The sequence below is a fragment of the Carya illinoinensis genome, chromosome 5 (genome assembly GCF_018687715.1).
Source record: "Carya illinoinensis cultivar Pawnee chromosome 5, C.illinoinensisPawnee_v1, whole genome shotgun sequence".
NCBI lineage: Eukaryota > Viridiplantae > Streptophyta > Magnoliopsida > Fagales > Juglandaceae > Carya > Carya illinoinensis.
Window position 1 is genome coordinate 33,777,714 of NC_056756.1, and position 23,759 is coordinate 33,801,472.

The following is a 23,759-nucleotide window of genomic DNA, read 5'->3' on the forward strand; positions in this document are numbered from 1 at the left end:
CATCTGGGTCTAGGTCACGGGCCTAGGCTTTACAATGCATGCCTATTCATATTGTTGGTAGATTGGAAATTGTATTTTTTAAAACTTTATAAATCTCACTTGATAGTCCCAACTACTACCATTCCTTTTAGAATGGTAGACGATGTGTTAGTGGATTAGGAATCAAAACTCAACCAACTGAACAAGGTTGAGTAGGCCATAAAGGACGCTTGAGGAGCTTAAGGAGTTGGTGCTCTAACTTTTGGGTTTCGTTTTGGCACTTATAGCTGAGTTGTGTAAGCGGCTTGGTGTTTAATATAGTAGTTTGTATTTTATCTCTATACTTATGGAGCGCTATCTCCAATACTTATTTTGATATAGACTTGTTGGATAAATTTTGAGATGTGAAATTTAAGAAATTATGGTTATGTTTTGGGATATAGCATTCTGGTTGTGAATATTACATACAGATGTATGCCAAGTGCACTACATCCTTAACTGTTATGAACATGGATATGTGACATTATGTTGCATGGCCCGATACTTCAAACTTCCGTCAAATCTCAAGTAAAGTTTGGGGGCACCACATGAAAAGTCCTTCATCACTTAGTGCGAAACGTTGTCAGCCAAGCTTTCCACATAGTGCTGCTCGCCCTTCTCCTAAACTAGTTGCACTTGTTGTCTACCTTTCGTTCTTGATAGGGGATTTCTTGCTTTGCCGTAGTCCTCACAAGTTGTTTATGCTCCAAAGGCTAAAAAGGGAACCAATCCATTGTCTATGGCTAGATTCTTGGAGGAGGCAGAGAAAGAGGGCATGGCGTATGCCTTGGTACCATGTGATAACAGTGGCAGGGATAATTGTAATTTATTGCCCAAGGTGCAACAAATGTTCTGAGTTTGCAGATTTAATGTCAAAGGACCTTCACCCAAGCCCTCCACCCATGAGAGACATGCATCATTAGATTGACTTGGTGCTAGGATTTAGCTTGCCCAACATGCCAACGTATCGCGTCAACCCCAAGGACTCTTAAGAGTTGCAACACCAAGTAATGGAGTAGTTGAAGATGGGCTACATCCGTGAGAGCATGAGCCTATGTGCAATTCCTACCCTTTTAGTACCCAAGAAAGATGGCTCGTGGCATATGCATGTGGATAGCAAGGTCCCTATTAGGATCACGGTGAAGCATCAATTTCCAATTCCCTACCCGAATGACATGTTGCAACAATTGTTAGGCTTTAAACACTTTTTCAAAATTTCCCTTCAAAATGAGTATCACCAAGTCAAGATACACCCTAGAGACGAGTGGAAGATGGTGTTCAAGATGGTCATACCTTTTGGATTGTCCAACACACCAAGTACGTTATTGAGATTTATACATCAGGTATTGCAGCCGTATATGGGGAAGTTTGTTGTTGTTTACTTCAATGACATTTTCATATATAGCCCAACATGGGAGGAGCATATGAAGCATCTCAAAGATGTCTTTGAGACATTACGAAAGGAGGGTCTATTTGTTAATAGGAAGAAGTGTTCATTTTTATTACTTCTAGCACATCCTTTGATTTGTTGTTTCTACTGTTAATGTTCATGCAGACCAATCCAAGGTAGAAGCCAATGTGGAATGGCCAATGCCCAAGACCCTACACAATGTGAGAGTTTTCCTGGATTGGCATCCTTCTATTGTTGATTCATCCGAAATTTTAGCACTCTAATTGCTCTCATCATAGAGTGCCTCAAGGGTCGGACATTCCAATCGTTGAAGAGGTAGAGACCAATTTCCAACTAGTCAAGCAAAAGATGACAAGTACCGAATTTCGCAATCCCTAAATTTGAGAAAAAAATTTAGGTGAATTGCAATGCTACTGAAGTGGATATTGGCGGTGTTTTGAGCAAAGAAGGGTGACCTGTTGATTTTTCAATGAGAAGCCATCATGTTCCAAGAAGAATTACTCCACATACAACTTGGAGTTCTACAACATTGTACAGTCCTTGAACCACTAGCAACAATATCTGATACAAAAAGAATCTATTTTGATCACTAACCATGAGGCATTGAAGTACATCAACAACCAACAAAAGTTGAGCAGGCAACATGCCAACTGGGTAGCCTATCTGTAGGAGTTTACATTATCTTTGAGACACCAATCAAGGAATTTGAACCGGGTTGTGGATGCTTTCAGCTGACGTGCATCACTCCTTACTACCATGAGTACCATGGTGGCAAGTTTTGACACAATTCTGTAAGAGTTTGCAGGAGAAAATGGGAAACCAAGCTAAATTTAATGCCTGCCATTCCCAGATGGACAGCCTGGCCGAGATAGTGAATTGTAGCTTGGACCACCTTCTGAGGAGCTTGGCTGGTACTAATCCAAAGTAGTGGGATCCAAAGTAGTGGGACCTCACCTTATCTTAGGTAAAGTTTACTTGCAACTTATCCAAGAACAGGACTACACACGAACATTAATTGGATAAAACAAGTTTTAAATTAGTTTGTATCATTTAGAAATTGAGCCTAATTTGATGTTAGTGAACGGCATATTTATAAACGAATCAAACTAAATTTGAACTTAACGAAGTCTCAAATTCGAGTACGCCATACTGCATAGATTATCGAATAGCTTCACTACCATATATAACCACACCAAAAAGTGGGCATCTTATCTGATCAATTCGGCAATACTGCAGCCTTTTATACTTATATACACGGTCGCGTTCCAGAAACAGCAAGCAACCTTTCTCTGTAACAAAATTGGAGGGAAGTACCCTGTGAACCACCGTAATATCAAACAACAGAATGTTTATTACTCTCTCTCTCTCTCTCTCTCTCCTAATAGTTGAGCATCCAACTGATTGTCCACAAAGGGGTCGTCCAACATTTCTTTTGTTGAGTCCAAGAGCAGCAGGACTGAGCAGATTAGTATATTTTGGGCCAATAACTAATCAGAATGGAGATGGCGATTTCTCTTTCGGCATCTATTCACATACCAAGTGGCGTATTTTTTAAGGCCCATACCAATCATCACCTTTAGGCTTGTGAGCATAATATATGTCATCATAGACAGCAGGAGAATCCAAAAGAGCCTCCACGGGAGTGGACCATTGGGAAGATAGGCAGCATAGACTGGAGTCAACACCCGGATAACCTAAAACAAAATTGAAAAAAACTCAAAACAAGATTTAAAACAAATAAAGAGCAACAATAAATTATATTGAGTCTCTCCACTTGCATGTTGGTAAAGAGAAAGCAGTCTCCACATTATTGAGACTGCAAAGTTGATTTGCAAGATTTAAATTATTTAAATTTGATATGTTAATAGGCTTGCTTGCAAATAGAAACTTTCAACCATATTCTTTTTTATAGGTAAACTTTCAACTACATTTTTTCGACATTAAATTGGATTTCTAGAGTTTACAAAGTTCCAATTTAGTCCTTCAGAACTTTAATATATTGACGTCATGCAGTCCTTTATATTTTTCCTAACTAGGCGCCTAGAGCTCTTTTTGAGCACCTAACTAATATCTGGATCCTTGTAGTCCCTTTGCCCTACACAAAACACGCAATAACCAGGATGGTGGCTCCAAAGAGTTGGCATGAATCAGCACCAAATAACACATGATGTAATGCACAGAAGACCAAGTTAACAACAAATATTAATGGCTGCTTACCACACAAGCTGGTGCCAGAGGAACAAAAGTGAGATTTTTCTTTGCACCCTCATTTTCTATATCCAAAGTCTAGCAAGAAGATAAAGCATAAAACGTCAGATTTCCATAAAGAAGTTCTAAAGAATACTAATGGTCCATTGGTGCAATTTTCATCATGTGAGTATCAAGGATCTATGTTCATACAAAATTAAACTTGTTGGGAGGTGTCAGCCTTCCTTTGGCACAAGTGTGCATGCACAAATTCACATGGATAATTTCACCAGACAAAATCATAAATGACTAAACAAGAAATAAAGGAAAAGTCTAAAGACAGTCATTTTCATGCACCCCTTGCACAAGAAAATGAGTTGGCATGCCACGGTGAAAAATAAAACGCTGCGTTGCGGGAATAAAAACAAGTGATGAAACGAGGCATCGTTTCAGACTGAACCAAACGTTCAGCGAGGGAGCGTGAGGTTGAGCAAGAACAAGAGCGCCACAGAGAAGGAAAAGGTGGAGAGGAAGTCAAGGATGAAGGAATGGCTTGGATGGGAGACCAAGAAGTAGAAGAACAGGGAGAACAAGAGGATCAGTCGCAGATACACCCGCAGTCGTCGAAAGTGCTTGGCTTTGCGGAGAGTCCAATACAAAAAGGTCTTGACGGCAATCGAGATGGAGAAAAACGAAGCATTTTGGGGATTGAATTGTGGCGGGTGCGAGTGGAATTGGTAAATGGTAGGGGATTTGGAGAGGGAGGAATGGGTTTGGGTCAAAAGGGTCCGCTTGTAAGGGATTGAGGAAGAGGAAGAAAAAGGGGCAACAGGGGCATTCTGTAGTAGATGCTGGTGGGAGGGGGATTGAAGAGGAAGAGAAGTTTAGGGATGAAAAGATTGTTCTGGGTAAGGGAAAAGGTGGGAATTGTAAGATAATTTGTGGTGGAGAGAGGAAGGAGGAGGGAAAAGGAGAGGAGGGGTAGGGTTGAAATCAGAAGAGACGCCACTGCTTTCTATTTCGATCTGAACTTCAGATTTCTTCTGATGCATTACATATAAGAAAGAAAACACCCTTTCCCTCTCTTCTCTCTTATTTTCTTCTGTTGTTCTCTGAAGAAATTTTCTCTCCTTGTGATTTCTCTGTGTTGGAATGAATTCAAATGGGTGCTGCGATATTTTCCATGGGAAATGTTTTGGATGTTGGTGCTGTCGTTATTTTAGAAAGAAAACTAACTACCACATGTAAGAACCCAGCAGACGTAAGGATAATTTTATTGTATATAGGTTTATTGGTCCATATTGGATAAGCCCACAGGCCCTAGATTTATTGAGGTTGGCTAAGAATTCCTATTGGCCAAGAGCTTTTTTTAAACCCCGTTGAGGTAAACCTTGTAAAGTGGGTGATGTTGGATGGTATTAATGGGCCTATATTTAAAGAAAGCCCAATTTTGGTTATATCGGGTAATTTTGGATAGACCGATGGGCCCAAAATTTACTATGCTGGCTAAGGATTTCAGTGGGCCCAATAAATTGGTTAAAGCCCATTTGATATTTATCGGACAAGTGCGCCCATATTTAGTATTAGGCCCAAATTGTGATACCCCACGCCGAGTAGCGGGAGTATGTGATGTATGAGGTCCCACGTTGCTTGGAGCGAGAAGTTCTTGCTCTACATAATCTTACCAAAAATATAATCGTTTCAATGGGGCTCTAATTTTAACTAGTTCTTTTGAAGTATAGACTTGGATGTGGCTTAGCCCTCTCTTGGAGGGAGAAATTCTTGCTCTTTATAATGGTTCCAATGGGGCTCCAATTATACCATTTGGCTAATCCTTTTGGAGAATAGACTCATATGTGGCTTAGGTCTCCCCTAGGTAATTACACGAGATTATGTAAAAGCCCATAGACGTTATTGGATGAGTTGAGCTTATTTTGGGTTTAAAGATCAAGCCCATTAAGGTTGCAAAGCAACTTGGCACATGAAAATATAGGCAAGCCCAAGAGTTTTATTAGACCAATTAAGTAGCCCAACCCATCGTTAAGCCCAAAAAATACCTAAAAGCCCACAAAAAGGGCCCAAGGAGAGCACCAAGAGCCAATGACCTATAACCCACTCAAATGGAACCAATGCACTCTGAAACCACCCTTGCACATATCTTCTTCCCCATAAACATTAGGGCTGCTGCATCTCCATGTTTCTCATCCTCTCGTCCTTTGTGGCACTTCCTAGACTCACTAACGGACTCAAATAACAGCAACCGGTTCCACCACCTGCAACCCAACACCCAAGAACTCCATAGCCAGAGGCGGAATCAAACCCAATCTTTGCCTCATGCCCAGTTCTGGCCCTGCACCACCAAAGAAGATCAGCTCCATATCCTTCAAGCTTGCACAGCCCAGTGAAGCTGCTACTGAGAGCCACCAGCATGCTCCCTTCTCTGTTTTCCCCCCAACAAACAGAGCAAGCCAGCTATCCTTCCTTCCACTCCACCCCTAACATAAACGCACAACCATGCACTCCAAAGCTCAGCCCCAAGCACATGCACCAACATAGACAAGCCCCAAATTCCTGCACCTCTACTGGGAGCCAACAGCCACTACCCACAGAAAACACTGGAAGCAAGCAAATGTTGCTTTCTCCTCTGCCCACCGCCTCGCCTTCCCAAGCCATGGCCATATCACCAATGAAGAGCCCTCTGTTTCTCATCTTCATCACATGGCCACAACACAACCTACCTTCCAGCAAGCCATGCAATCCTCTCTCCCTCATGCTACTCTGCTTTGCTCAACCTCTATCTCATGTGGACAATGATTTCAGCGCCACCTAGACCCAGTCTGCCAGCAAGTCAACCATGCCAACAAGCCAAGCGCCCACAGACAGTGATGGCCCACAGCTCCCCACCACCAGATGTCACCCCAAGCAGCCCTCCATCGCTGTTAGCCATTGGCTTCTATACTGGTCTTCCTTACGGGGTCCTTTCCAAACAGTCATAGGAAGAGCTAAGACTGCCAGTGAGCCAAGACAGTCCTGGGACTTGGTTCTTTCCCAACAATACTAGAAAGGGGCAAGACCGCAAAGGTCACTAACCCTAACACAGGGGTAAACAGTGTGTACTGACCATGGGGTTAGAAGTGGAATGACCATAATGGAAAGACTATAAAGGCATAAATAAAACTAAATGAGACTGAATGTGACTGTGAATGTTATCACATGAATGAAAACCTATGACCTTATATGTTTATAGTATGAGGTAGTTCTTACAGAGTATTTGACTAATATTTGTTTTAATTTATGGTTAACTAGCAGAAGGTTTGAATAAATTTTAATAAGGGCTTCCGCAAACTCTTTAATTTTTAATAAATTATGTTTTATTTTATGTAATAGAACTTTTTATAACTAGAGCGTAATAAAGAAAATTTTTAAAGGCATGTAGCATTCTGGTCCCTCATGTTTCTCTAATATTAGTGTCATTCGTAACCCTAGGACGGGATATTACACCACATCAGGTGAAGATATACCTGCTTGCATAGGTCTTCAAGAAACTCAGAATATGCAATAGGCTTTATGTCATTGAATTTGGCAATGAAGGAATGTTTGATAATATCAATAGCCATTTCACAAATGAAGACCATGAGAGCATTCTGCATCATTGAAATGAAATAGATCAGAAAGCCAAACGGGGGTGAAAGACAATTGTTCTTTATACAAAAAGGTTCTCTCCAAAAAAGAACAGTGTAATAAATAATCTACAGTCGACTTACATAAACAAAACTTTCAAACCAGGGACCTTCAGCCTCCAGAATATTTTGAGCTAAAACGAATAGCATAAATGCCGTAATGTGAAATCTCTCTACTGAATCTGGTTGAGCAATGACATTAAGAAAAAAAATATACATGAGATGAAATGTAACTACAAAATTACATCAGAAGTAAATCATCATCAAAAGGTAATGGCATTTCCATTAATCTCTAGATCACAATGCAACAGCAATGAGGCAAGAGCAGTATCCATTTCATAAAAGGAGAAAAATATGGAATTAAATTAGTTGGACTCTTTTCCATACATGAGGCAACTGACACTAAAAATAGAATGATAATGTTCAAGACATTATGTGATATACCTCAACTTGACGTTTAATATACTGATGACATTGATTTGTCACTCATACCCAAATAGTTTTTTTATAAGTATACCCACATAGTTATATGCATGTCATGTTACATGGTAGCAAGATAGAGAAGTCATACAGTAATATAAAATATAGCCTTCTTATAAAAGTTAATCATTGAGCATTACACAATGGCTAATATGAACAAACTCTTAAGGGATCAGATGAATGAAGGAATTCAAAAACGTTTTCCACACAGGAATAAACATGCATAGCTGAGTTTGAAAACCTCAATCAAATGGAATGACACTCACTCTCAGATATTACATAGCATAGCTCCATATTGTTCCAGATTGAGTTGACAGTATCAAGTGGAGAATTCAATGAATGTCAACCACTACAATCACATATTGGTTTCACATCACTTTGAACACAAAATGATTAATCTGAACCAGACTAAAAAAGCACTATTTAAGACCGTAACTCAAGACTGCCAAAATATAGCAAGGACATTCGTGCACAAATCTATTAAATGAAAGAGATGAGAGAAAAGATAAAAATTCAAAATTCAAAAGTTCCACTAAATCTTTAGAACCAGGTTATAACACTCTGTAACAAAATACAGTTAAATGAGCTAGTAAAAACCGCATATACTTGAATAAATAACAACTGAATTTAAAGTCTTACCACATTATGAGTTTGAGAGAATCAGTTTATTCTCTCTTTGATTTTCTTTATGCAGCTCTGATATGTATTAAAGCAAATGATATAATGTGTTGAAAAGTAGAGTAGAAACGGTGATTTTTCATGTTTGTTCATATTATGAAGCCTTGAAAGGGGTTACTAGTTAATGCTTTCCATGGAAGCCTATTTGGCATGTGAAGTCACCCTCTGTAGTTTTCTTTGTTTGGACAGCAACATCAGGATAGATACTTACATAATAATCTTATAAGCGGAAGAAGATTATTGTCAACTGGTGCTGTGTGTGCAAGAGACATAGCAAGACTGTAGATCATGTGGTGCTTATTTGCTCAGTTGCTACAGATTTACAGTCCTTCCATTTTGTGGTATTTGGTGTAAGGTAAATTGTGCTTAAGTCAGTGCTTGTGCCACTTCAATATTAGTAAAGGAAACCTAGTTCATAAAGGAACAAAATTTTGGAAAGTGATGTGATTGCATCTCATAACGACTACATGGCAAGAAAGAGATGGGCATACTTTAGAGGGCCAGGAGCTTTCTGCTGAAATGGATTGAGTCCAGTGGTCTAATCCCTATTTTCCACAAGACGCTAGATGGAAATTTTCCATCAACTATACCAGAATTTAGGGATTCATTGTGTTAGAGTGATATTTCAGGAGAATAATTTAGTATAGAGCTTATATTATAAATTTAACCCCTCTAATAGTTGATAATTAAATTGATTTTGCTTATAAAAATCTGGGAGAAGAAATCAAGCCAGTATAGGCATGTTGATAAAGAGTCATTGCTGTTATCTTCTGAAGTCAAAAGGCATCCAATGCATGGACAAGATAATAAGTTCCAGCAGAAACTTTATTTTCTGTACTTGATCATTTTTAAACATAACAGTGAACAAAAATCATAGTAATGAAGTTGCAAACTCACCAAAGTATACCAGGCTGTGAATATTATCCTTACTTAAACGCTTAAAAACGCTGCTTTTTATCTCAGCAAAGTTATTGGACACCAACAACGCAAGCAAGGCATTATTGTGAGCAACAATCACGGTGGATAAAGTAATTGCCTGAGCTAACAAGATAAAAGAATGAACAAGTATGGATAGTCAAGGAGTCAAAGCGGACAATAAATAATATAACAGGAACATAAATCTCTATCATGCCGCTAAACTAAGACCTCATTTGGTTACACATATGAGATGAGAAGAGAAATATGTGAATAGTAGTAAGATGGTTTGTGAATAATAGTAAAATAGTTTTAGTTAAGGCTTAGTTTGGATACAAAAACAGTTTCATCTCATCATTACAACTTTTCCAAATTCTCACACAAAATATAATAAGCAATTCAACTTTTTCAAACTTCAAAATAATAATAATATTAAAAAATAATATTCTAACAATATTTTATTTAACTTTCAACTTTCATCTAAAACCATCTCATCTCATCTCATCTCACTATCCAAACTACAACATTTTATGGAGTTTTGAGAAATGTGAGAGAAAAAGTTGAATAAAAATATTAATATATTTAAAATATTGCTAGAAAATAATTTTTTAATATTATTTTTATTTTGAAATTTGAAAAAGTTGAATTGTTTTTATGTTTTGTTTGAAAGTTTGAGAAAGTTGTAATGATTAGATAATAATTAGATGAAAAATTTCAAATTTGAAAACTTGAAATTGAAATTGAATGGTATGTGGATATTGAGATGAGGTGAGATAAGAAGGGTTAAGACCATCTGTGAAACCAAATGGAGCCTAAATAATCATTGACAAATTTAGGATATTTGAAGCAGCCGTGGCTAAAGCTTGGTCAAAAAGGAATCTCCACAACCAGAATCTCATGTTTTCTGGTGGACAACTTGCTAGCCCATCTGCTGAATTAAATAAAGTTTGCAATACATCTCCATTGAAATTTTGACTTAGTTTATCAAATATCTGCAGAAATAAAAGTGCAAGGATCAGTTAGACAAAATCTTTAGCAGTCACTGTGACACTTAATGCAGCTCATGAAGTAGAAGTTCAGAGGGAAGACACAATAGTAACATCAATCATTGCTCACTAATCTATCATGCAGAAATGCACAAACAAACACGGAGAAAATTGTGGGCATGTTTGGTAAATGAAAATTACTGTGATTATAAAGAACTCTAGAAAAAGAATATTGATATGTGTTTTAGATTGTGTTTTGTAAGTCGGTAGGTAGAATGAAAATTGTTTGGATAAAAAATTTTTAAGAAGTATTTTATATTTGGATTTGTGGATGTGTGTATGTATAATGAAAATTTTTTTGAATCCTCTTGAAACTATGAAAAATTTTGGTATTATTTTCATTTACCATTAAAAAATGTTTCAAATAGTTTGCACTCTCAAACTATTACCATTTTTTCAGTTTGCACCCAGACTACCACCACCATCAATTTGCACCTTAAACTACCAAATTTGAAACAATTTGTATCTTTAATTAAGATCTAATCATTAAAATTAATGAAAAATAAGACAATCTTAATGGTTAGATCTTGCTAACGGTGGAAAATTGACAAAATCTGATAATTTAGGATGCAAATTGACAATTCTGGCAATGGAAGCTTCAAAGGTGCAAAATGTAATTTACACAAAAAAAGAAAAAAAAAACAATAAAGAGGTCTTTCAATTTCTTTGCTCCCAGGTTGATGCGATATATTCCTCCAGTTGACCGAAGACTTGATTATTGGTATATCAATCAGTCCAACATGGATTGAAATAAAAGCTGGTTCGTGTAACTTCCCAGTCCCCACTGTTAATAATAAAGTCACTTTAAAAAATTCTCAAGAGCTGGAGTGCTACCACTAACTGTGACTTAAAAATTTTCTTCTCAAAGAAACACCAGATACAAAAACTCCTAATAATAAATAAAGTCGTTTTGAATTAAAATACTGAAATTGAAAATGAGAGTGCGCAGAAGCATTTATTAAAATTTTTCAAACTCTGCCATAAAAAAATTTTAACTTAAAATCTATAAATATGATCTAGGTCATTGTCACGCCTCCATGGACTAAGTCTCGTTCTGAAACTCTACCTTCATAAATATTCTAACCTACGGTAGTTTAAAGACATAAAATAAACTAAAATGAGTCGATGACTCAATAAGAAATCCATCATAACGTAAACATACTTAACATAAGGTTTTTCATAAAATATTTCATGCTGAGAACTTAAAATCATGACTGTTCATACGTATGCTATGACATGCATGACTTATATTGGCTTATTTGACTTATCTTACTTATCATATTGGCCAACACACTTAAATCTTGTGTGTCAAGTTGTGCACTAGCCTCACATCCCACGGCCGCAAGGGGAGCTTGTAATAGTATTCTAGCATACTATAGTGGACCACACTTAATTCCGTGACTTGCACATCCACCCATAAATCACATTGGTACAATGCATCAAAATGGTCATCTAATTAATTGTACTAAGCTTATCTTACACTTGATCTTATGAAAGCTTACATGTCTTATGCAACGTGAAATGCGTAATATATACATAACTATAATATGCAAAATGAAACATTATGATTGATGTGCTTGCAAATATCATGAAATGCGTGCTACATAATCACTACTTTCAAATAACTAACTTTAATAATAATATATATAAGTAGCTAACGTATATCAATCCTAATTTATGATCAACTTACTTAACTTGTAATGCCAATCTAATATTTTCGGGTTCAATTGATTTCCTTTTATGGGCTCAGCGCTGGCTAGAGAAAGAAATAGATTAACCGAGAGCTTGAGAGAACAAATGTGAGAGATGAGAGAGAAAATGTGAGGGATTTTGTGAGAGAAATGAAGCAGTCGGCTATTGGCGTAGTGAACGTGGGACACACGGTGCTAAACTGGGTATCTTGGGTTCGGCCATTGCACTTACGAAAGTTTATGGTTTTTTCAAATAACACATGTAAGGGAATATATTTATAGAGAGATTTGGGATATGGTGCTAACGAGTTCGAGTTCGAGTTCGAGTTCGAGTTCGAGTTGGACTCGATCGCAATCATTCAAGGAGAGAATTTGAATTTAGAACCATGATTTAATTGTTCATTCAATGTAGGATTAGCAGTGAATGAGAGTGCATAGGGGACTTCAATCAGTAATGATTTTAAATTAAAATAAATTTGTAATGGTTGATCTTTAAATTTTAAAATGAGTAACTCGTTCAATAAATAATAAATGGGATTTAACCTAGTTATTGAGCCTAATTAACACTCCTAATCAATCTCAATAATTTATCACTCGTGGGCATATCCAATATGTGCCATTAAATATAATTTAGGTCTAACAAAAATTATTAATATTCCGATCTTAGAATTATTGGGCCGGGTCGTAACAAACTCCCCTCCTTATAAAAATTCCATACTCAGAATTTGCTACACCTCAAATAACGTACATACTAATCCGCCACATGCTTTTCATGTCTCTTTATTCCTCAATCATTTAGTTGAACCTAATATTCAAAAAGTTCCAATTGTCTCATATTTTGGTCTAATGCCTTACTAATACCTTAGGCATACATGTTAGTACGCTACCTATCAACCATCATACACTCCAAATTCAATCCAAACATAAACAAATATCAACCTTAACAATGGGATTGATAAATTCACCTAGCAATTATCTTAACTCCATATACAATAGTAACTAACGATCTCCACATAAATAAAACTCTCCACATGAAATAATAATAATAATAAAATTCTCCACATAAAATAATAACCTCAATAAATCATAACTTAAAGACTCTCCAAAATTCGGATCCTAATTCTTACAACTCATACTTGGCAATAGAATCGTGTTACCTATAGAATATAAGAGTATCAACAATCATCATGAAATACCATACACCATACATAAATATATGTCATAACTTCAAAACCCACTAAATTCATTCTTAATTTCTTCAGATAAAACTCTACAAAATAGAAGACTATTTCCTCATGAACAAGATACATCACCAATCTTAAAACCAAAGATTTCTAACCTCATATTTAGAAACTTGCTTAACTTATGCGCTAAAATTCTTTCACATAGTAGGTGCATTTTGACATGAACATATCTAAAATTTATCACTCTTAATTTTCATTAACACAAAAAATAGTATAAATACTTATTGCAAAGCAGAACATGCCTTGAGGAGACCATGACCTAGATTTTTTTTTCACTTTCTATTTTCAAAATTCATTTTTCCTTGTAAAAAATTTTTCTTTTTTCTTTTAGCAAAAAGTTCTCTCTTTTATTTTTAAAATTCTACAGAATCTTTTAACTTGGGCTCTGATATCAATTGTAACTTCCCAATCCCCACGATTAATAATAAATTCACTTTTAAAAATTTTCGAGAGTTGGAGTACTACTACTGACCGTGGATTAAAATTTTCTTCTTAAATAAACACCAGATACAAAGATTCCTTATAATAAATAAAGTTGTTTTAAATTAAATACAAAAATCGTAAATGAAAGTGCGCGGAAGCAATTATTAAAATTTCTTAAAATATGTGCCATAAAAAATCATAGCTTAAAATCTCTGTACATAATCTAGGCCACTGTCATGCCTTCATGGACTAAGTCCCGTCCTACAGCTCTACCTTAATAAATATTCTGACCTAGAATGGTTTAAAAACATAAAACAAACAAAAATGAGTCAATGATTCAATAAGAAACTCATTATAACGTAAACATACTAAATATAAAATTTTTCATAAAATAATTCATGCTGAGAACTTAAAAATCATGATTGTTCATATGTATGATATGACATACATGACTTATCTTGGCTTATCTGACTTATATTATTATCATATGGACCCACACACTTAACCATGTGTGTCAGGTTGTGCACCAGCTCCACATTCCACAGCCACAAAGGAAGCCACTAATAGTATTCTAGCATACTATGGTAGACCGAGTTTAGCTCCATGGCTTTCACATCCATCCATAAACCACATTGGTACTATGCATCTAAATGGTCATTTGATTAACTGTTTTAAGCTTATCTTATACTTGATCTTATAAAAACTTACGTGTTTTATACAATGTGAGATGCAAAATACATACATAACTATAATATGCGGAATGAAACACAATGAATGATGTGCTTACAAATACCATGACACACGTGATACATAAACACCTTTCAAAGAACAGTCTTCAATAATAATATATTTTCTTTTTTGATAAGTAATCAAAGTGTATTAATAAAAGAATAGACAAAGCCATGTGAAGTATAAAGAATGCCCCAACTACGTAGAGAACATAGATACAAGGAAATCATGGAAATCTTAGCCATTAAAAATAATGGCTATGGCCCAAGTACAAAGAGTTCTAAAAAAGAAAGCTATAAGTTCCTCCCTCAATCTCTCTCTGTCCTCAAAAGTCCAATCATTGCACTCATGCCACACACACTACATAATGCATATAAGAATCATCTTCCATACAGCCTTGATCTGTTGGTTGCCTCTTAGATCCATCCAGCTAGCCAAAACTGCCACTATTGTCTTAGGCATAAGCCAACCCAAGTCTAGTCTACTAATTACCTCGTTCCATAACCCTCTAGCCACGTCACAATGTAGTAGAAGATGGTCCACCAATTGACCCCCATTCCTACACATGCAACACCAATCTGCAATGATCACCCTTCGTTTCTTCAAATTATCTGTTATGAGGATATTACCCAAGAAAGCGGCCTACACAAAAAAAGCTGCTTTGAGGGGCGCCTTATGTCTCCAAATTCTTTTCCAAGCAAACTGAACAGGGGGCTCATGTGAAAGGGACCTATAGAACGAGCGAACCAAGAACACACCTTTACTTGTAGGTATCCACCACAATAAGTCGGCATGCTAGTTGTTTGGTTTGAGAGAGTACAAAAGACTGAAAAAGGCAGCATAGCTGTCCATTTCCCAATCATTTGCCGCCTGGTTAAAATTGATGTTCCACTGGATGTGTTCCCTTGCTATCACCATGACATCCGACAATGAAGTATCCTTAGCATCTGCAACCCTAAAGGGTTCAGGAAATAGTTCCTTTAGAGCATCATTACCAATCCAAGAATCATGCCAAAATTTGATCCTAGTCCCATCTCCTAGGCAAAATCTCGAGTGTTGATAGAAAACCCCCCAACCTCTTCTTAGATGTTTCCACAACCCCACTCCATAAACCCCCCTCACTTCGTTGGTACACAATCTCCCCCATAAACCATCATATTTGCTCTCAATTACCAACTTTCATAGGACTTCTGGTTCTTTATAATCCACAGCCATTTTCCAAATAACGCCCAATTAAAAATTCTCAAATCAGCATTAGAGAGAGGACTAAAAACTTTCTCCCACCTGACTAAATGGAATTTAAATTTGTAACACCTCATTCCCGTAGGATAGAGATGTCACTAACGTACATAATATAATGCCCGGTAAAGAGATTCAAATCTTGAAATACCTCATTTATTGAAAATATTAATTAAACTGAACATAACTATTTTTGAAAACAGAAAATTGAAAATGTAAAAATAAAACACAAACTAACCCTACGCGTGACTTTTTATCCAAAAATCATAAAAGAAACTAAGTCCTTGCACTATATCTACTCCTGGTCCTCCAACTTTACATCCTTACAATCATCATCTATGACAGTTAAACGTAGAAGAGAACAAAGAACAAACAAATAAAGAAACAAAAATGAGTCAAATACTCAGTAAATAATACATCATACCGTAAAAATATAACTTAACAAGACTTAATTTTTGGAAAACTCTTCAAACAAACATATATCATTCACAGATTCTCATAGCATGTCTATTCATCATCAACATGAGCAGAAACATACATAATCATGGCGAACATATAAACGTGAATGCATAAATTATTTGTTTATCTTGTCTTTCACTTATTATATAGTGAACCACACTTGAATCCATGGCACCCTTAACATAACTTGTGATGAACCCACTTAGGTCCGTGTCATCCTTAACATATCTTGTGATGAACACGCTTAGGTCTGTATCATCCTTAACATAACTTGTGATGAACACGCTAAGTTCCATGTCATCATTAACTTGAAGTGAAACACGGACCTATCCCTATCCGTGTTTCACTTAACATATGGTGGACCACACTTAGGTCCGTGGCACCGTCTTAACATAGCTTGTAGTAAACACGCTTAGGTTCGTGTTTCTAGCATGGCATATACTTGTAAATAGCATAACATAACATGGCATATTCTTGTACATGGCACAATATGATCTAAACATAAACATTTCATAGCATACATGATCTGAGATCTATATGAACTTTACATAACATACTTGATCTAAATGCTTCATGACATTACATAGCATATATGATTTAATCACTATATGAACATGGCATACATGATCTAGGTACTACATGAACATGACATACATAATCTGACTATTTTATTACATGGCATACTTGACTTAAATTACTACATGAACATTTCATGGCTTCCATGTAATTTTAGAATCACACTTCATCAAACAACAAATTCATTTATACAAGCATAATGTCATAATTCATCAAAGATCATGAAAGGAATCTAACCCTGACTTAGCTCATAGCGTAACGTAGACAAACATCATGTTTTCATATACCATCAGAAAATTACAGTACACATACAATTGTATGATCATACTAATTACCTCTTAGCGCTGCTTTCACAATCTCACGTCGTAGCTCGTGACCTATACGAGGCACTAAACATTACTAAACTTTTCTAGAAAATGTGTCGTAGCATTCTAAATACTTAAAATCCTACCATAGAGATAATTTAATAAATATTCAAATATAAAAAGATTACATAAAATAATATTATTCCAAAACTCATATCATAATACTTAATACTCTGTATAAACATATAACGTAATAATTTTATAAAAATCTAGTTAAAGATTAATTGGAATTTTAACTAAAATAATAGGCTAAAAAAATAATATAAAAGAATACATTAAAAGTATACTAATATGCTTAAAATCCCTTAAATATTTTCTGATAAAAACAAGTCTATGATTACTATATTTATTTAAGTAAAACAGCCCACTCAAATACACAAACAATTTCTTGTAAAACACCATCAACTCACATTAAACAGTATGCTAATTTATAAAATCAACCTACTTTAAATAATAAATATTTTCTGAAAAATAAATAGTAAAACAAGCCCACCCAAATTAAACAAGTCCAGTTAAAAACTAAGTCTAATAGGTTTATAAAAATAAAAAATAAAATAATAAAAAATAATAATAATAAAAAAAATAAAAAATAAAAATAAAAATAAAAAAAAATACTAGGCCTAAAAAGGAAACCACTTGGTCGAATGGCTTAAAGCCCAAAGGCCATTGTAATAAGAAGAATCTGATTCAGGAGGGTATAGGCTAATGGTCAAAGGGCTTACATGTGATTATGGAAGCAATTTTTCTTTTTTCTTTTTTTTTTGATAAATATTGACTATGGAAGCATTGAAGGGGCTTTTTGGAAAGTCTCAAACAAAACAATTAAAGTGAAGGAAAAAACTAACGGGAGTGGCTCACATCACTGAGAACTAAAAATCATGAAGACAGAGAGAGAGATCCTATCGGGAACTCATCAAAAACGGTGCGGGGTGCCTGATCAGCAGTTTATGGGCAATCAGAATAGTGCTCCAACCTCCTCTGTGTGGTCGATGGTGGCTGGCCACAACACCCAGTGGCTCTGGTCAGTAACAACAGAGGGAAAAAAAAAAAAAGACGGGAAAGGCTTAAACGGCGTCAACATACATCAAGGTGGGAGGAAAGCGCACCATTGGCGGCCTCTGTGGTGGATTCCGGTGAAGCAGCGGCTGTTTGGTTGCAGGAGATGAGTTCTTGGCTTGTAGAGGCTGCTACGGTGCTTATGAATTTAAGGTTTTCTTGTGTTTAATTATGAGGGTCTGTGGAATTTAATAGATCAGAGAAAGGGAGATGCCGTGGGTAATCGGGAGGCGTTTGAATTCAACTAGAATTTAGAAAACTACTCCCACGAGGAAAGAAATACCGAGAGGATAAGAGTTTTGAAGTGTTTGAATTGAAATTAGTTTCAGATAAGAAAAATACTCTCAAACAGAAAAATAAAAGAGATGTATGGTTTAACAGTGAAGAAGTCCTATTCAAAACAAATTACTACCTCAAAATATATATGATAAAAATAACAATAAATTAATAATAATAATAATAGCAATAATAATAATAATAATAAATCACTCTAGGTCTGGGTATTACAAAATTCCTCACCACAAGAAATCCTGCTGTAATTTATCAATATGGAGCTCCACGCTTGTAGGACTAGGGAACAAGAACAAGAAATAGGTTGGTAGGTTAGATAATGTACTCTTTATTAGGGTATCTTACCTCCTTTTAACAGGTACATTCTCTTCCAGCCTGCTAAACGACCCTCTACTTTCTCAATCACTGTATCCCACATAGAAGCCGCTCTCGACGCAGCCCCCAACAGTAGGCCAAGATATGACATAGGGAGTGATCCTATGTCATCGTGTGATTCCAATAATACATATAAATAGCTAACATATGGTAATCCTAATTTATGATCAAGCTACTTACCTTGTAACGCTAATCCAATATTTTTGGGGGTACGACTAAATTCCTTTCATGCACTCGACCCCCGGCTAGAGAGAAATAGATTAACCAAGAGCTTGAGAGAAAACAAACGTGAAAGAGATGGAGAGAAAAAAATGTGAGGAATGTTGTGAGAGGAATGAGACAGTCGACTATTGGTGTGGTGAACGTGGGACATGCACGGTGTAGCGCCACAATGGAAGGCGATAACGACATGGCCCATACTCCAAAAAGACTAGTCAATGATACAATTGAAGTCCTATTGAACCATATAAAGAGTAAGAACTTCTCATTCCCAAGCAATGTGGGATCTCATACACCACCTACCCTTATCCTTATCATATAGGGTATCACAATCTACCTCCTTGAAATTCCCGACGTCCTCCTCGGGTCAGTTCATCATAGGTGGCACAACTCAAGTCCCACATTTCTGGTTTGAGATAGACTCTGATACCATTTGTAACCCCCCAATAAAAGGCCCTAATCACATGGCCTATACTTCAAAAGACTAGTCAATGATAGAATTAGAACTCCTTTGGAACCTTATAAACCGCAAAAGCTTCTCATTCCCAACCAATGTGAGATCTCATAAACTACCTACCCTTATTCTTATCATATAGGGTATCACACGGTGCTGAACTGGGTATCTTGGATTCAACCATTGCACTTGCTGAGGTTTATGGGTTTTCCAAATAACAATCGGAAGGGATATTAATAGAGAGATTTGGGAGAGGGTGCCGACTACTTCAAGTTCGAGTTTGAGTTTGACTCAGTCACGATCATTTAAGAAGAAACATTTGTTCATCTTCCTTCCAGGCAGATGCCAAGAATCAGCACAGTTTAGGAATAATAACCCATTCTCCATGCTTACACTTGTACACTCCCTATGTACTTGGGTTGCATCTTTTGAGCTTAAATATATTTTTTACTCGTAAAATAATAAATAAATAAATAAACTGGATCCCATGCTCAAATTCTATTTACTCACCTCTAGCACATTGTACACCACATATAGTTTGATTGTTCCTTGCCCACGAATCATATGGTAAATTAAACTGATATCTGAGGAAAAGAATTGAAGAAAAAAAGATATCACCATAAAAGAGAAAATAATCAGTAGGATGTTAATCAGTAAAAGAATACTACAAATATAGTAGCGCTGTATTATCCTTACGAAACCTGTTTGCTGCAAAAGAGTGACTCCACAGGCCATTATAAGTAAACAGCCAAAATCAGACAGTTCTGCTGCAGACGGCATCTTGAACTGCCTGCCAAAAGAATGGTTAGATTATTTTATAAGCATCACAAGTTATTTTACCAAGTGTAAGGAAAGGGTAGAAAGATTATGATGTGTGTACTATTTTGGTATTAGTCCTATAAATTCCAAGCTAAGCAGACACCTAGACTGCTAAGCCCAGGTCCTGAACTTCTAGAATACCATTATATAGAGTCCTTATACAGATGGACCTGGACATGCAAAAAGAAACACAACCTAATAGACATGCAGACAAGCTTAGAACAACAGATTAAGGAGTTACTTGGGAATAGAGATAGTTTCATTTCATCTCATCTTATCTCAAAATTTCTTAACTTATTTCCTTCTCAAACATCCATGAAACACAAAAAACATTACAACTTTTTTCAATCTAAAACCAAAAATATTAATCTCATCTTATCTCAAAATTTCTTAACTTATTTCCTTCTCAAACATCACTTAAACACAAAAAACATTACAAATTTTTTCAATCTAAAACCAAAAATAATATTAAAAATTTATAATCTAACAATATTCTAACTTAATTATATTTTTATTTAACTTTTTCTCTCTCATTTCCTAAAACCCAATAAAATATCTTAAATCAAACTATTTCACTATTATTCACGGATTTCTCATCTCATTTCATTCCCCAAGCATCCCCTAAATGAACTTAGAAAATAAAAGACACAAAAAGAACACATTTATCCACTGAAGCCCAGGAACATCCAGACATTTTGGAAGGTGAGGAAAGAGGTCATAATTTTCTGTGTCACGCATGAGTCAGTGGACAGCAATCGAACAAAGTTTACCGAGCACCTTTTCTACTATGGATCGCTTGTGTAGCTGACACCTGAGATTACACACAATCCAGCAGGTACAGACATAGCAGCAGCTTGCCGTGCTTGTTAGTTCATTTGTATAACTCCAAATTTCTACAGCATTCCTTAGGGATTGACACCCCTTAAAACACCACTCACAAATCATATGCTGTAGGACAATATTTTTGGCATAAGGCTTCACAGGGAAATAAAAACTTCATAAAAGATAACTAACCTTGTACACAGAAGCCTCCATAAGGTAATCAGAATTCTTGTTGGCATGACAGTTAACAGTGATAGAAACGAATCGAAGCAGACGAAGAAGCCAACATCTATGAGCTGCAAAATTTGGCAATATTTAAGAATCTCTCTCATAAGCATTATCGACATCCTAGATCATAAACTGATCACCGAGCCAGTAAAATCCTTTTGTTTGTTTTTTCTTTCTTCTTTTTTCCAGCAAGTAGAAACAAGTTCAACATTATATTTCAAAGACACATTAATATTTTCAAAATGCAAGAATGAAAAAGAAGAAAATAAATGAGCCTTATAATTCCACTATGTGATAGACCAGATCCCGGAGGCACTGAGATCGAGATAAATAATATTTATCGCACTGCACAAGATACTGAGGCACGCAAAAGATTCATAAACCACTCATGCCCCATTTAAGATGATGCAAGGGATCTCAACTTCGTTTAAATGAACAGTAGTCGGTTTTATACATCAACGTGCGTCAAGCCAACGAATTAAGTTCAGCTCTCTTGAAGGTCATGAAAACAGAGCCAAAAATTACCAATTCACATCTCCATGGCAGACGGAAGATGGTATCGTAAACTCTCTCTCGTTCTTTCTCGTTACCCAGGGTGGTTGTGCTCCGTAATGAATTGCCGTTGTACATTTCTTCAAGGAAGTACTTGACCGGCGACTTCTCCACCGAAAATGTAACTTATAGCAAGACATACATAGCACCACAAAAATAAACATCGAAAACCATCAATAAATTAGACAGGAACAATGTAATGAGGAAGGGTCAAAATGACTCACAATTGGGATCCTCGGCCATGAGCCGCTTCCAATCCAAGGACTCAGCAGTGTCTAACCTCTTGGGCAACACGGCCCCATTAGGCTCGCTCGGTTGCTTCAGGGCCGCCGAGCTCACTTCAATGCCTTTCTCGCTGGCATTTTCTTCAACCTGCGACGCCGCGGCGTCATCTGCGGCCCCGCCCACACTCCTCTGCCTCAGCTCCCCGAAATTGAATCCCTCGCCACGCACATTCGGGAACTCCGGCTCCATAACTTGCGTCACCGTGCAGAGGCTCCCTCCGCTCTCCTCCGGAATCATATTCTCCTCGCACACAATGGTCCCGGCGCTATAGCTCTTACAGTTCCATTCAAATCCATTGGCATAATAGGTACAGCTACTCTCCCCATTTTCCGGAAGCCTGCCGGTATTTTTGTAATGATCGAAAATGGAATCGGGATCAGGGATCGTTTGGGTGATTGTATCATCCGGAATGGAGGACTCGATCGTTTTCTTTCTCTTGGTGCCTTTTTTGTGTTTCCGTTTCTTGCATTTAGGCTTCTCATGTGTAGAAGCTGAAGTGGTTTCCAATTGGACGGCGTAGTTGTGAGATGGATCGGAGATCGGACGGTTGGTCAGGGCATCGTCTTCCTCGAGTAATCTGCTTGTACCAAGAATATCGAAAGAGAACTTTTTACCGTCGGATCTCAGCCCCATGGCCAGCGAGTCCAACAAAACAGAGAATTGAAGTTAAAAAATGATTAATTTAAGGCATGAAAATGTAATCGTTTCTGGATTTTTGGCGTGGACGTTGGGAGTCTGGGACAACGCCCAGAATCTTCTTTTTCGCTTGTGCTATCGTGTCCCAGTACCCAAGTACCAGAATAGCATTCATCCGGCTTGCTCCAGCTAATAAACCCAAAATTTAATAAATATCTCCGTTACTTTTTTAATAAATATCTCCTCTAAAAAAATTTAACATTCAAATTAATCAATGTAATTTTAATCAGAAAACCTTCGAAATGGATTTAGTATGAAAGTAAATTTTACACCCTATAGAGGGACACGTCCTATTTCTTTTTATTTTACCACAAAACCAACTACAATGGCTAAAACTCACATTTTATTATTGAATTTTATTACGTATATTAATTGATATATTAATATTAATTATTTTATATTTAAAATTTAAATTAACATTATTTTTAATAAAATCTATTTTTTAACTAATCACATTAAATTAATGTACATATTAATATATAGTTATACTTGTAACTAAATTTTTTCTTTCCCATTTCCCTTCCTAATACCAACCAAAGACTCATTACTCCTTCAAAAATTCTTTTTAGTTTTTGTATCTTTTTTCTTACCATCGTAGTCCATAGACCCACAAGTCCCTCTCAAAGCCATTTCTATCCTCACAGGCCATTGAAGTCCGGCACAGTTGTCTCCCTTGGTCGATCTCCAACGCTTTTGTCTACGGCCACTCTCTCTCTCTCTCTCTCTCTCTCTCTCTCTCTCTCTCTCTCTCTCTCTCTCTCTCTCTCTCTCTCTCTCATTTGTACAGTAATCTCATTTTTTATTTAAGACAAATCACACAA

The 23,759-nt window shown here is 36.5% G+C and overlaps 1 protein-coding gene and 1 long non-coding RNA gene across 2 annotated transcripts; both read right to left on the minus strand.

Moving 5' to 3' along the window:
- Window positions 1–2,587: 2,587 nt before the first annotated feature.
- On the minus strand, window positions 2,588–23,052 carry LOC122309989 (protein POLLEN DEFECTIVE IN GUIDANCE 1). The gene is made up of 11 exons (XM_043123846.1): window positions 22,182–23,052; window positions 21,931–22,082; window positions 21,370–21,473; window positions 20,238–20,326; window positions 20,047–20,120; window positions 10,211–10,361; window positions 9,352–9,519; window positions 7,381–7,478; window positions 7,138–7,260; window positions 3,647–3,715; window positions 2,588–3,123 (listed from the first exon to the last, which is right to left on the minus strand). The coding sequence occupies exons 1-11, from the start codon at window positions 22,873–22,875 to the stop codon at window positions 2,917–2,919; spliced, it is 1,929 nt and encodes a 642-aa protein (XP_042979780.1). The 5' UTR covers window positions 22,876–23,052; the 3' UTR covers window positions 2,588–2,916.
- Window positions 2,588–23,686, minus strand: LOC122309990. The gene is made up of 2 exons (XR_006242586.1): window positions 23,646–23,686; window positions 2,588–2,807 (listed from the first exon to the last, which is right to left on the minus strand). It is a non-coding gene; the product is annotated as an uncharacterized LOC122309990 (long non-coding RNA).
- Window positions 23,687–23,759: the final 73 nt, after the last annotated feature.